The sequence below is a fragment of the Diadema antillarum genome, unplaced genomic scaffold, assembly GCF_040938485.1.
Source record: "Diadema antillarum isolate AM-2024a unplaced genomic scaffold, OU_Dant_1.0 seq00000321_RagTag, whole genome shotgun sequence".
In the NCBI taxonomy this organism is placed as follows: domain Eukaryota; kingdom Metazoa; phylum Echinodermata; class Echinoidea; order Diadematoida; family Diadematidae; genus Diadema; species Diadema antillarum.
The window spans coordinates 2,108,345-2,122,357 of record NW_027271340.1 but is presented as its reverse complement, the minus strand read 5'-3'; the positions used below and the strand labels follow the sequence as shown (position 1 = coordinate 2,122,357).

Below are 14,013 nucleotides of genomic sequence, written 5' to 3'. Positions count from 1 at the left end.
TAGTGAATTGAAGAACAGACCTCTGACAAGTTTTGGGGCTGTGTCTGCACTGAAAGAGCGCCAGATGATCAATGAAGTAATGTTGATCTTGATGACCAGGGTGGTCCACAAGGGGTTTCAGCACATCTGCAACATATACCCAAATTCTTGCGCAACATCCTCAAAAGCCAGTAACATGTTACGCAACATCCTCAAAAATTTGCAACAAGCTCAAAATAAAATGTATTCAAACATGTGAACGTGAAAAACAAAAGAAGCATCAAGCTACCTGGTACTTAGATATTTGTATGCAAAACATGAAAGAGAACATTGAGTGTAAGCAGCAAGAAGAGCATGAAGAATGATAAGCTGCGAAATATTGCATACTACATGCTCATGATGTGCGCTCCGAGCACATACAATTTCTGCAATATTCTCAGATTCTGAGCTTGCAACATGCTCAAATTTCCAGATGAGGACCACCCTGGATGATGATAATGGAAGATGATAAATATTGCCGAAGAAAAAGGAAGAGGAGAAAGGGCAAGATAAGAAGACGTAAAAAGGAAGAGGAAAAAGAAGAAGAGGAAAAGCAGAACAGACAGAGGAAGAAAATAAGAGGAAGAACGAGGAAGAAAGAGGATACAGTAAAAGAGAACACTAACGCAGTGTGGAAATTTTCACTCATTTTGCTTGACGAAAATGTCTTTGCTCGTCATATCAAACACTACTGAGGTTTTGATTCTGCAGAATTTAAAATGTGTGAAATTCATTATACCCGGCTGTGTATGAAAACTTACTCCTTCAAAAATTTCCGCTTTTACAGCAATGAAGAAGAAAATATGAAAAGATATACAGGAACAATGAAGAGCAAGACTAGAAGAAAAGTAATTGTTTCTACAATGATAAATCTCCCAAACACAGACTCTACATAGCAGGATGACAACAATTACCCCATTTAGAGTCCCACCAAATAGGGCACAACCTCTAGAGGTTGTGCTGTGTTCACGCCAGACGAGGGGACTCTAAACGGTCTCGGCACAAACACGGCGTGAACATAGTCTATTTTCAGACCCTTTGCCAACTGTACTCCTTTTACAAAATGCTCCCTCCGTGGATTTCGTTGCCGCCCTTAACGAAGTCGCCGCTTTTGCCAAAAGCTAAGGCCCATCAGCTAAACCTGCTACTTCTTTTGTTGTAAAAAGGTGTTAATATTCTGAAATGGAAATTAGTGTGATAAGACGGTCTGTTAACCAGACTAGCGTGACCACTTCCAGTGACCAGCACTGTTTGTGGTGGAAAAATGCCCTTCCACTGGTTTCCACAGAAATGTATACGGACCTCACTCAAGACAAGAGGGGGATCTAAATGGGGGTCTCTCTTACCACCCACTGAGTTTGTATAAAAAATGGCTAATTTTCATCTAGCATGTCCTCCAGAGGTCCTCCTAGACAGGGGGACTCTAAACTGGGCATAAAATTGTGACTGAAGAAGGTAGTATCAGCACTCATAAATTACTCCAAAACCAGAAACATTTGCAAATTGGAGCTGACAGCCTTTCTTTGTGGAACTAAAAGAGTGCCAGATGATCAATGTAGTAATGTTGATCTTGATGACCAGGGTGGTCCACAAGGGGTTTCAGCATGTCACTGAGCATGCTCAAATTCTTGCGCAACATCCTAAAAAGCCAGTAACATGCTATGCAACATCCTAAAAAATTTGCAACAAGCTCAAAATAGAATGTATTCAAACATGTGAAAAACATAAGAAACATCAAACAACCTGGTACTTAGATATTTGTGTGCAAAACATGAAAGAGAACACTGAATGTAAGCAGCATGAAGAACATGAAGAGAGATAAGCTGCGAAATATTGTGTTATACGTGCTCATGATGTACATACAATTTCTGCAATATTCTCGCATGCATTCAATGCATTGTGTAGACAAACACTTAAGTGGGCATTTCACTTTTCCGAATCTTGGCTCCTCGCGAAATCTGCCGAAGTGTCATGCATGCGAAAGTTTCTGGTCTTACGGTATGTTAATCACCTTGATGTTGTCGCGTTCGGCCTGCAGTGCCGCCTGCTTCTTCTCTAGTTCATCCAGCTTGTTGCGCATGGCCAGCTCGCGGGTGACCACTTCCATGAAGGCGCCCTCTGTCTGCTGCAGGGAGCGCTCGTAGTTGCCCGCCTCCTCCGACAGCTGGGAGACCTTCTGCTGCGCCTCACTCAGCTGTGTCGCCATGGAGCGCACCTCTTCCTCTAGGTTGTCAGTCTTGGTGGACCGCTCCTGCATGGGATTTTAGAAAACGATTCTTCCACTTTTTGAGCAACAACTGACAAATTCTAATGGATATCATACCAAATTTAGCCTTGAGACTGTCGAGGGCAAGAATGATTTGTGAGTAAAGAAATTATAATACTATTTATTCTAAATTGAGATATTTCACACATGTACAGTAAATGCATGTCTCTTAGCTCTACAGAAACTAGAATGAAAAGTAATCAGTGCTTCTGATATACGGTCTCTACCACAGAGCTAAAATTGGGGGCACATTATTAATTCCAGAAATACAGTCATCCTTGGCTAAATCAAATCTATTGGGACTAAAAAAATAGCTTCGACTTAGAGAAAATTCAACTTATGAGGGATTAAAATCAATAGAATATAAAGAGAAGAGGACTTGAAAGGACCTTTGACTAAGGCGATTATTCGACTTATGCGAGGTTGACTAAAGCAAGGTTGACTGTAATGGATGAAACTGGTTTGTTAAAGAGGAGCACATTCTAGAGGGTCCAATTCAGTTTCAATTTAAATGACAATACAGTGGAACACAAAGATGCCAAGTATGTTGTCTTTTTATTTCAGTTTAGTTTTTTTGTTTTTACATCCTCACCTCATATTCCTTAGTAACTCTCTCCAGCTGTTCCCTCGCCTCCTTCAGTTCCGTTTCCATGGTAGCCACCTTGTCCGTGAGGCTGAAGCACTCCTGTTCAATCTGGCGCTTCTCCTCTTGCACACGCTGGAGTTCCTCTGGGAAAAATTCGGTCTTTAGGCAAAGGGATTGAAAAGACATTAATGGACCCCATTAGTCTAGCTTTGTTACACTTCATAATTGAAAAGTACTGTCAGGCTCATATTTGCCAATAATATCAAAGAGCGAAAAATAGGTCTGTATTCCTGGAAGTGGACAATAAATTCAAACAGTTTAGTTCTGTAATAGTCTCATGTGGCAGAATAACTCGGACAAGTTACTTGGTTGGAAGATTCAAAGGCTCCAATTTCAAACACTTTCGACACTCAACACCAAGCACCACATATTCTTTCCACCTCATGTTCTAAATAATCTTGAGGAGGAGAATCGTAGATTGACCGGGGAAGAATTTTGCTGAGCATGACATTACCAGAGACATTGTTGAATGATGTATACAGTGCGTGGGTGCCTGCATGCGGGAAAAATTTCATTAGCGTAATTCCACACTGTGTTTAAGTTAGCTACTATACAAGAGTGTAATCTGACCAACAAAATATCAGAAATTTCTTCAAAATTGTACCTCGTACACTAACAAACTCATGCAATTTAAAGTTGCACATGTTTTCATAACAAAGTTATATTTGTTGCAACTATATAGATGCAAATTGGAGGTGATGGCATCATTTTGCATGTCTCCTGCTGACTTGTACATACATCTTCACGACATTTCCCATGAAACAGAATAAGTTGTATCCACTCCAAATTACTGTAGTCTTGTAATATTACACTTGGATACATATTTGTCATACCCTTGTAATAATTAACAATGACTTTTAGGGAAAGTTGTCCAAATACAGTTTATTAACCAAAAACAATATTTTGATATGTTTTTTAATACAGACTAAAGGAAAAGTTGTGAGGTGCCGATATAATCACCTCTTCCACTATGCACGACTGTTGATGTGTCCTTGCAACCAATATTGGTAAAAACAAGAACAAAGCCAGGTGAAGCTTTTAATATTCCATAACCGTCATCAATTCACGTTTGAGGAGGAAAACTGCTCCCTTTCTCTTTGGTCGGAATTTAGTCTATTCCTTACAGTTGCCTCGAACATGGCACAGAGTTAACTGCAATTTAAGGCTCCCCTTCCCTTACCTTGTTGTGTATCATGAGGATGTCCATGGACTCGTCGACGATTTGCACAAAGTCGTCGGCGGACTGCTCCAGGAACTGAAACGGGGTGCTGGCACCGCGCATCTTGCCCGTGGAGTCGATGTAGCACAGCTGGTAGTATTCTCCATCCTCATCCTTAGGAAGGTAGTAAGCTGGAAGACAGGGGGAAACAAATAGTATTGACACCAATCATTCAGGATAAAAGAGGATGATAAAGATTACTTACGAGATACAAATACACAACATACTTTGGCATCTCCTATTCTGTTGAGGACAGATTGATTTTGCTACAACACGCATTTCCCATGGACACTTGCCCGAGTATACTCGGGACTCATCCTCGACAGGTTAATGTTCTTATCCCTTTCCCCATCTCAGGAAACTATCTAAAAGTTGAAGTGAAAGGGAAATATCATCCCAAATAAGTCATGATAAAAAGGCAATGATGATTACAAAACAAACACACAGACAAACAATATATTTCAAGCAGCTCAATCAAAACTTTCCTTTGCAGATCACACACTAGCATGCTAACTGGTAGACATGTACATGTATGCTGTAAATAGCACTCCGTATCTCACAGTACATCAAATATCTCAACTTCCATTAAGTCTTTGTTTGTATATCTTGGGAAATCAACAAGATCACTCTTGAAAATGTAACCTTTCCTTTTCCTTTGCACTTCCTGCTTTACAGATGATAATGTGAATGATTTTTTTTTTTTATCTGTGTTACTTACTATACATGAATCACGTCTACAAAGGGAGAGCTTTAAATAGACAATTTTTTTAGATCACAATGTTGCTAATAAACTGAGTGGAATTACAATTATACCTGCTACACAAACAACAAATTTTCAGAAGGTATTTTATTGTTTTGCAATGTACTCATCAGGTTTCCACAGGTCCAACATTTGCATGTACATAGTTTGTCTATGGTACATCGCATACAATGCATAGATTTTAATCCAACACTTCACATATCGTCACAGATGAAATCCTACAGTCTTTCTTTACCTAGTCATCTCACCATAACATTTTCCTAATACTATGGAGAAATGTTTGCAAGGTCTTTTTAAAATGAAATATGTTTGAAGTTACAACTTTCTGACTTGAGCTACAGTTGTATACCAGAACAATTGCACACTGGCCCAAAGAAACCAGGGAAAAGTTCCACACGCTTTCATAAGTACCGGTAGTTTTCTTTTGAAAAACTGCATTTATGATTTAGTTCAGAAAGGTTGTTTTCCTGTATTACGGTACACTGTATGCAATTTGTCGATGACTAGATATTTTTCTACCACATGTGTTTATTTGTTGGCAAGAACTGAGAGATAAACACATTCAGTTAAAATTCAAATGGAAGTTACAATATGTGCACACAGTATATAGCTACATATACATACATCCCTTCTTTTTTTTTTTTCTTCTTTTTTTTGCACTTTTGTACAATGTTTCTCTCATCCAAGCTAGAATAATTTTGCAATCCAGCTGCCCACTTCCTGGCAAAAGGGAAAAAAAAATCCATGTGCGTGGCACAATGAGTCACTGGATTATGTAGTGTTGCAATCCTAGAATTAAGCACTCAATCTCAGTATTCAGCAAACACTGGAACATGATACAGTTACATGTATCCATCAGTACAAGTCAAGGTATTTTCTACTCTGAAATGCTTTACCACACAACAGCTCTCTCTTTCTTTCAGGATTTGTTCAATGCCACTTGCCGTCTGCAAAACTGTACATAGTCTACAGTGTACATTTTGGTGTGTAAGGGGAGGTGGGTCATGTCTGTTGTTGTTATCGGCTACTTTGTTTGATGAAAGGCAGTATGCTTTAATAGAAACTTCCATGTTGTCATCGGTGGTGAGGTAACCTAAACACTGAATTGCATGCATGACATGAAATGCCAAGGGCACAAAATTTGCTTTTAAAAAAATGCATGCATTACCACTAAATCACATCCAATATACCTGCAGTATCAGTCACTCAAGGAGGGTGTCATATTTGCAAGCACCTCCAGATCTAGAGTACAGTGTACTCCTGTTATAACAAAGTCCTCAAGACCGGTGGTTTCTTTCATTAATGAATTTCATTATAACCAAGGATGAAGAATTCAAAACCATACATGTTCATTATAATGGGAGTGCACTGTATTATCAAATCTGCTTTGCTTGAACTGACAGGTAACATTACCCTTACCATATCTCACAAAGTATACATTCTACAGTGCGATCATAGAAACAGAAGACACATCCCATCTAAGGTACATTGTACTGTTCATGAGTGGCAAGGCTACAGCATACAGTGTACACTCAAGAACACTTTCAAAACCATGCCATTACGTAAATCAATCATGTGTGATAGGGAAACATGGTTACTAAGCATGCAATGTTTCACAGAGTCCAAAATATGTGGGAGTAAGAGTACACAACTAATTTGTCTAGACTACTGCATAAACTACATGTAGAGTGTTAACTTAATATAAGTATTATACAGGATGTAACCATTGTGTACGATGATGACTAAATTGCTGTTTCCTAGGTAAACCCACATGTACAATGTAGGTATTGCATTTAAAACAACTGGGATTACCCCCCCCCCCCCCCCCCCCCCACACACACACACATGCATGACATCACATGCTTAGTCATGTTCTACTGTAGGACGGTCTGAGAGGGCATGGTCAGTTTGAAATCCCCTCTCTCAGCAAATCAGATAAGAACATTCTTCATATCATTTTGAATTCTTGGCACAAGAGGTATCGTGACCTACATTGTAGTTGGCAGTGACCACAAACACCAATTCCTGAGGTATCTGATTCAAGTGAAAGTCCCTTTACCACAGCAATGGTGCTGGATGAGGCCAGTTCGGTCAAGTCAAGACAAGTGGAGTTCCGCCTTAACTCAATGTAACACCTGTCACTGCACATAGACATCACATGTACAAGCATTACCACTGGATACTCTACCCCCCCCCCCCCCCCCATCCCCCATCTAAAATATCTAAAGAGCTTTTCACACTACATGTAACTGCTGTGTTTATACATGTACATGTACAAAAAATTTGTATCAACAATATATTTCACAGGCAAGTGTCTACGTGATGTGCTACAGGGTACTATCTACAACTACGTGTAAATTTACATTATTTGTATCATATTCATCTCTTTGTTACTCAAAGCCATGAAGATGGGGGAGGCCCCCTGGAAAATTTGGCCATATAAATAACTTATTGGCATGTTCATTTCTTAACACTCCAACAGTTAAGTTCCACTGATCAGTCTACAATTAGTCAATACTGAAATACATGTAAATGCACAATTACCAGAACACAGACATGATAAACAGACAGGCATATGTACACACACACACACACACACACACACACAAACGCAAAAAAAAAAACATTAAACAATGACATGAATACATAGAATGTCTGACACACAAATGCATCCACTGGGTGAAATGATTTGTTTTCATTACTGATGTTTAAAGTCACTGATCTAGCCACTCAGTGGTTATGGGGATTGGATTAGATTTTGTGCCGTCAGGATAAACCATCTCCACTGAGCCTAACTGCATAGTCACATGCAATAACAAGGCATGATATTGCATGACCACAGCAGTTGTGAGTACTTTGACATCCGCAATATTGACAGCATACCGGTCGTGAAAATTTATGGGCTGGCTACCAGAATCTGCAGACTACACATTGTATGTGTATTGTGTACAATGTATGTATGTGTGTGCATAGTAGTATACAGGATATAGATTTTTGGTACACTTTGGCATAAGGTACATGGGTTCAAGAGTGGACAAATCACATTTATACTATTCAGCATGCTATATCAAGTTTTCTAGAAGCCTTTTTTTCCCATTAAAAACGATAAATGTATAAATTTTCATAACTTTCATGAAGAACGAGGATGAAATTCTAATTACAACGTACAAGCAGGCAGATATGAAACAGGAAGCGTGAGAATTTTGCATCGGTTCTCATACAGTAGATTGGTAGAGTACAGGTGATTTTTTATGACGGCTATCATTAAAGTCTTTATTGGTATGATCTCAAAAGCAGAATGCACACACTTTTACTTCAGTCACACTTTTGTGTACATTGCTCATGAAGGAAAATAATAACATTGCTAAGTGAAATATCAAAGAACATGAGGGGCCGCCATGTTGTTGCTGTTTGGCATTTTAACATGAAGTGAATTAGTCTTGTGTGTGAACCCTTGTGTGTATCTCACTGTAGGTCCATGTTCAATACAAAGCCTAATTGACTATCAATTTGGATGTAAACACATTCAACCCACGTATCCATTCTGGTTGAATACATTTCAATGTGGGACAATACGCATCATATCTGGTACAATGTACCAGTGAATATTAAAAAGAAAAAAAAGAGCCCGAAACATACACACACCATACACAATCACAAAGGGGAGTGCTGAGCGGACTTTATACAATATACCTTGATCCGACTGGAATTCCCCACGCTTTTCTTATCCCTATCTCCATCTCTTCCTCAGTCTCCTATCCAGACCTTTCTTCTACAGTAGTTCCTCAAAAACTCACATTGTATGCAAAATTCACACATTGTATGTACATTGTACATGTACATTGCAGCATTTGGAATACTAGTAGTGATCAGACACAGTCACAAGTTATTTGACTCTTTGAGAAGATGAATATAAGCGGACAAAAACTTCACTGTTTGGAAGACCCTAGCAGCCCTAATCATTCTGCCTTCAAGTTTGGAGAAAATGGTTTAAAATCAGAGTCTAGGTCTGCAATTGTATGTGTACTATAACATAATGAAGACGATCAATAGCAAATGCATGATAGCACGAAAAATATATCTTGTCTTCAAATTTGCTAATGCCCTTTCTTGGGGGATTTTATGGCCAGAAATTACATTTTGGCTATACTTGGGGACATTTCACCTTGACCCCTTAATCCCTAGATATTTCATTATATCATTTATATAATTCAATTCTGCCCTACTTTCAGAACCCTATTACCAGTAGGCTTTCAAAACTGAAGTTCTGGGTCAACAAGCTAAAGTAATGGCTGTAAAATGACAGTTAAGACGGAAGCATTAAGCAGTGACTTTTAACTACCACATTCATTCAAATATTCCTACCCAATCCATCAAATTACATTTATGAGCAGTCAGTTAAAGTAATGGTTGTGCATAACTTTTCTTGTTTGTAACAGCACAACAATATCTGTCCTTGATCTTTGTTCTTTGACTACTACCATTTCACACAAATGCAGCGTAATTGTCTATTCCCTTCTTCCCCACTTATCTTCAAAATTATACTACCACTGAACATTCCCAGTAAAAGTTACAGCTTAAAAATCCAACTTTTAAACAAATCTCAGTGACATTTTGACTTCGGCATTCTACCCCAAATCTACTAATAAGCACATCTGCAACTTATGTACAATAGAATTTGTGCCTCAAATAGCTCAGGATGTGTGGAGCAGATTTGGGCTAAGATACCTACCTTTGAATGTGATTTCCTGGTAATAATCCTGGCCCTCCGTCCAATCGGCTGGGCATGGGGCCCACTCAAAGGCCCGATACTGGCGGGTGGAGGTCCAGCCGACCTTGAAGACTCCAATCCAGTCCCGTGACTGGGGCTTGATGGCCGGGGTCAGAGAGTAGTTGCATATGACATCATTTCCTGCAAAAACGCAACAGGCTTGTGATAATAAATTTACACCCCTTTTGGGCAAGACATCCTTCATGTGATGCCAATGTATCTCTAAACTTGACAGGCATGCAGATAAACATAGCTCATTCAAGTGAAAAGAGAATTTTGAAACACAAACACAAATCACAAATTTTTCAATGAAAACTGGTAGACGCGATATTCATGTGTACTTGAATCTCACAATCTCACTCAACGATCACAATCAGCATTAACACTGACAGTTACAAGACTACTTAAATTTGATTAGTTTCTGTCTTTTGTTTATTCTGTGTCTCTCGTGTTGAAGATGACTGATACATTGTTATGATTTGGGGGTTCAGTGTTGGTTTTGGGTTCAGTTTTACTCATTTGATTATTACTCATACCTACATGGTTTGATGCATCTCTGCACATTGCATAATCACATCATTACACAAAAGTATGATGTAAGTTCTGTCAAATAATGTATCCAATCCCACTACACAGTGGCTGAAAATCTGGTGACACAACATTTACTCCTGTGACAATTGCGCCAGTCTTATTTTCTCCAAGGACTAATAGGGCTAGGGTCAGGGTTACGGTTAAGATAGGGTTTTAGGTTTCGTTTGGTGCAAGGATTACGATTAGGTTTAGGGTTACGTTCGTGTGTAGAATTTACATGTATGTTTGGTTTTTAGCATATAGATATTTCACGGGAGCAACTGTCAGGGAACTGAAATCTAATTGCAACACAATTATGATACCACACAAGCTGGATAGTAGGAGAATTGGGCCTACCTGGTACGTAGCACTCCTGGACTCCATGAAATATGACCTGAGCAAACTCTGAGACGTTGGTGCTCACATCTTCAAAGTTGTCCAGGTGGGTGAGAGGCCCCGCATGGTCATCGCCTCGGAGCTCCCCTGCACTGTTGTCTGCTAGCTCACTTGCAGCCATGGCCTAATTGTCTGAAGGAGGAAGATCATGTGCACATTTATGAAAGTTGGTCATGTACTCAACCACCAACTACATCGTACCAAACACAAACATTCTCAGAGTATGATAATATAGTGTAAGTGTGACAGAGCGAATACTAATATCACACACCATACTCTCACTATCACTCCCATCCCCCTTCTCTCTCCTCTTCCTCTTTTTCATATCCTTTCTCTATTTTTCCATTTCTTCATTTTCTTCTTCTCTTTTTTTTTCCTTCTCAACAGGATCAGTCCATAGCCTTCATCTCTCCAGAAATTGAATGTACCAAAGTGGATGCATTGTGGAACAATTTGTTAAAAGTACCCTAGGTAAATGTGTACGTACACTGTACATTGCCATACAAAGTTGTATGAATATTACCAATGTCATGACCATCTATATTCTCTACAACATGAAAAGAATGTACTCCTTCTGGTGCCTCTCTGTGCACAGGTCGATATGGTAAGGATGATTTCCACTGGAGACTACTTTGTGAAGAACACTTACGCTGTATACGAAAACTACCCTGAAATAGAAAGTAGTTACTTCTTCTGTATATTCTTCCTGTTCAGCCACACTAACCAACTTACAGACTGTTTTCAATGTCACTTTCACAGGGGGTGGGCATGCAAACAGTATGTGCAGCGCCTCATACTGTATATGGAATTACATGTAAGTTGGCTTTATTTATTTATTATGAGAGTCTGACAATTTGGGCCTATATCACCTAAGGGGGTGTTCATCTGTCGAGTCTGGCTCTGATGCAGTCTGAAGTTCCTCCACAGACACAGTGAGCATGAGCTGCACAATTGCCTAGAAACTGGTCCAGTATAATAGTGATACCATCAAGATTGAGGACAATGAGTAAAAAAAACCTACACCAAGGGTCGACCTCCCGTGCCCAAAGTCGACCGCACACAAAAGCATGGGTTTTACATGTAGCCGGCAATCCAATTTAAGACAGCATTATGGTTGAACTATGAGCAGCTTGCTTAAAAAGTTCTTAATACCGGAGAGATTTGAACACATAAAATTAACATCTTATATTCCCATCAATTTACATGTACACACCTGTGGGTTTTGTTTTTTGTTTTTCAATCTTTTATATATGTGGATGAAAGTATCTAAAATTGGGCCAAACCCTCAGTGATTTTCTTTATTATTGCATTGTATGCTATTCAGTAAAAATGGCCTATTTTTGGATACAAAAAGTCTGACATGTACAGTGTACATTTGTCATACATATACATTTGTATGCTGGACACTGAGGTTACAATTCTTTTTCTTTGGGGGGGGGGGGGTGGATGGTACACGTAGTGTTCACAGTATCATGCACGACAGCTTATTTTTTATTAGCAATTTTAACTTTGCACTAACTGCATTATGAAATTTGCACCTAAAATGAATTCGAGGTGAACACAAAACGTATGGGAAAACATCAGTAAGTCTACAGTGTATGTGCATATGTCTGTATATTAAATGTGTACATTCATGTGTGCTCTAGGAATGTCTGTATTTCTCAACCAGCCTCTTTAAACTTACCGCAATACTGTAAAAGTGGATATTTTCGTGCTCAGCCGGGTAAGAAGAGTTTTGCGTGTTTTTAATTCTGCGGAATAAAAACATCAACTACTGGAACAAATGGCAAGCAAAAATATTCGCGTGCTTTTATTTTCTCGCTAGGTTCTGGTTGCGCGAAATGCACAAAAATTTGACCACCGCGAAAATTTCCACTTTAGCTCCCAATTAGTGTATTAAATGCCAATATTTTAGCATGATTTATTTTCACACTAAGTGGCTCAGGGTTCATAAATTTGTGCTGCATAATCATTTACTTGTGCTTTTTATCAAATTCACAGAAAAGGCAGAATCTGAATTGACATTTCCCCACATGAAAATTGATGTGCTGCCCCATTCGATCCACTCCAATGTACAGGATGCACATAAACTACAGCATGCACACATGAATGTACATTGTACTACTAATAATATGTAATAGTCCTAGGACACTTGCATACACACACACACACATTCACTCATGACTCTAATACCATAACCCCAGGGTGCTGTTACAACCAGTAACAGGTACATGTTAGGGTCACTGGTGCGGTTATCATACCAGGGAGGCATCACTGATGGAGTGCACAGTTCAACCCATTTAAAATGTGTTGAGAAAACTGCAACATCTTCACCAGTTCTGGAATTCCTACCAGCCAAAAGTAACTTGAAATATGCAAAAATGAATGTACCTACTGCAAATATTTCCATGTTTACAGTAAAATCAGTCTCTCTACTTGACTTGAAAGACACCATAGTGGTAGATATCTACCCTTATATTAATGCCGAACTTCAATTGTGCAGCGCAAAGGTGTATTATTAACTGTAAGCTCACAAAGAGCGAGTTGCTTTGTTGACGAACAACATCAATGCTTTTCCATGCCAAATAAGTGATTTATAGTAGGAGCCTACCGCCTGTCCATACCAAAATTCAACAGCGTGCTAAAACAAGAATGCAGGCTTGGTAGGCCTACGACAAAATACTCTCAAGTTTACAATTTGTAGAGTATCTTGTTGTAGGCCTACCATTCAAGCCTGCATTCTTTTTTACAAAGAGGACTGTACATGTGCAGTGAACAGAAGAAGAAAGGTTTCTAATGTCAATTACCACTTAGTCACCACTTGTGTGTATTTCCTATGCACTCCCGGGTTGGCAAACTAACGATAGGCACTGTAGTTCGCCGCCCATAGCGCGCCACGTATTTGAATAGCGCATGTAGACTATACGCGTTTGAAAAACTTTGTTAATCTGCCACCTGAAATCCATTCGAAATCACAACATTCTCGCATTAAAAATGGTTTTGTCACCTGTTAAGTGTTACATATACGGTCTCCAATCGCCAATCTGATCTCCGATCGCGGCGTGCATTAATGTATGCGATGTGAATGTCTGGCGACTTCAGGTAGTGGCGACTTTTGTATATAATGGTAATTGCCGTTACATTTATGTAATAATGTAATTTAGAATATATAAATATAAACAAATTATGTTGTTGAGCTGGCAGTCGCAGTCAACCACTCAAATTATGACCCGGTGTGGTACTTATGGCATTGACATTGTTATGGTCGAATTTTGGACAGTTTTAATAAGATAAGTTTACAACTACAATTACAAATAAGTCGCTAAGAGTGTAAACTGTTAACTGTGATGTAACTATACACAGCACA

At 39.1% G+C, this 14,013-nt stretch overlaps 1 protein-coding gene across 1 annotated transcript in view; it reads right to left on the bottom strand.

Moving 5' to 3' along the window:
• The window catches only part of LOC139730601 (uncharacterized), a 34,688-nt gene that overhangs the window by 20,247 nt on the left and 428 nt on the right, over nucleotides 1–14,013 (bottom strand). Inside the window, exons 2-6 of the mRNA XM_071641457.1 lie at nucleotides 10,608–10,778; nucleotides 9,642–9,821; nucleotides 4,111–4,280; nucleotides 2,877–3,029; nucleotides 2,030–2,269 (exon numbers count right to left, since the gene is read on the bottom strand). Of these exons, the coding sequence (XP_071497558.1) occupies nucleotides 2,030–2,269; nucleotides 2,877–3,029; nucleotides 4,111–4,280; nucleotides 9,642–9,821; nucleotides 10,608–10,767 (903 nt within the window). The 5' untranslated portion in view covers nucleotides 10,768–10,778. The remainder of the gene's footprint in view (nucleotides 1–2,029; nucleotides 2,270–2,876; nucleotides 3,030–4,110; nucleotides 4,281–9,641; nucleotides 9,822–10,607; nucleotides 10,779–14,013) is intronic.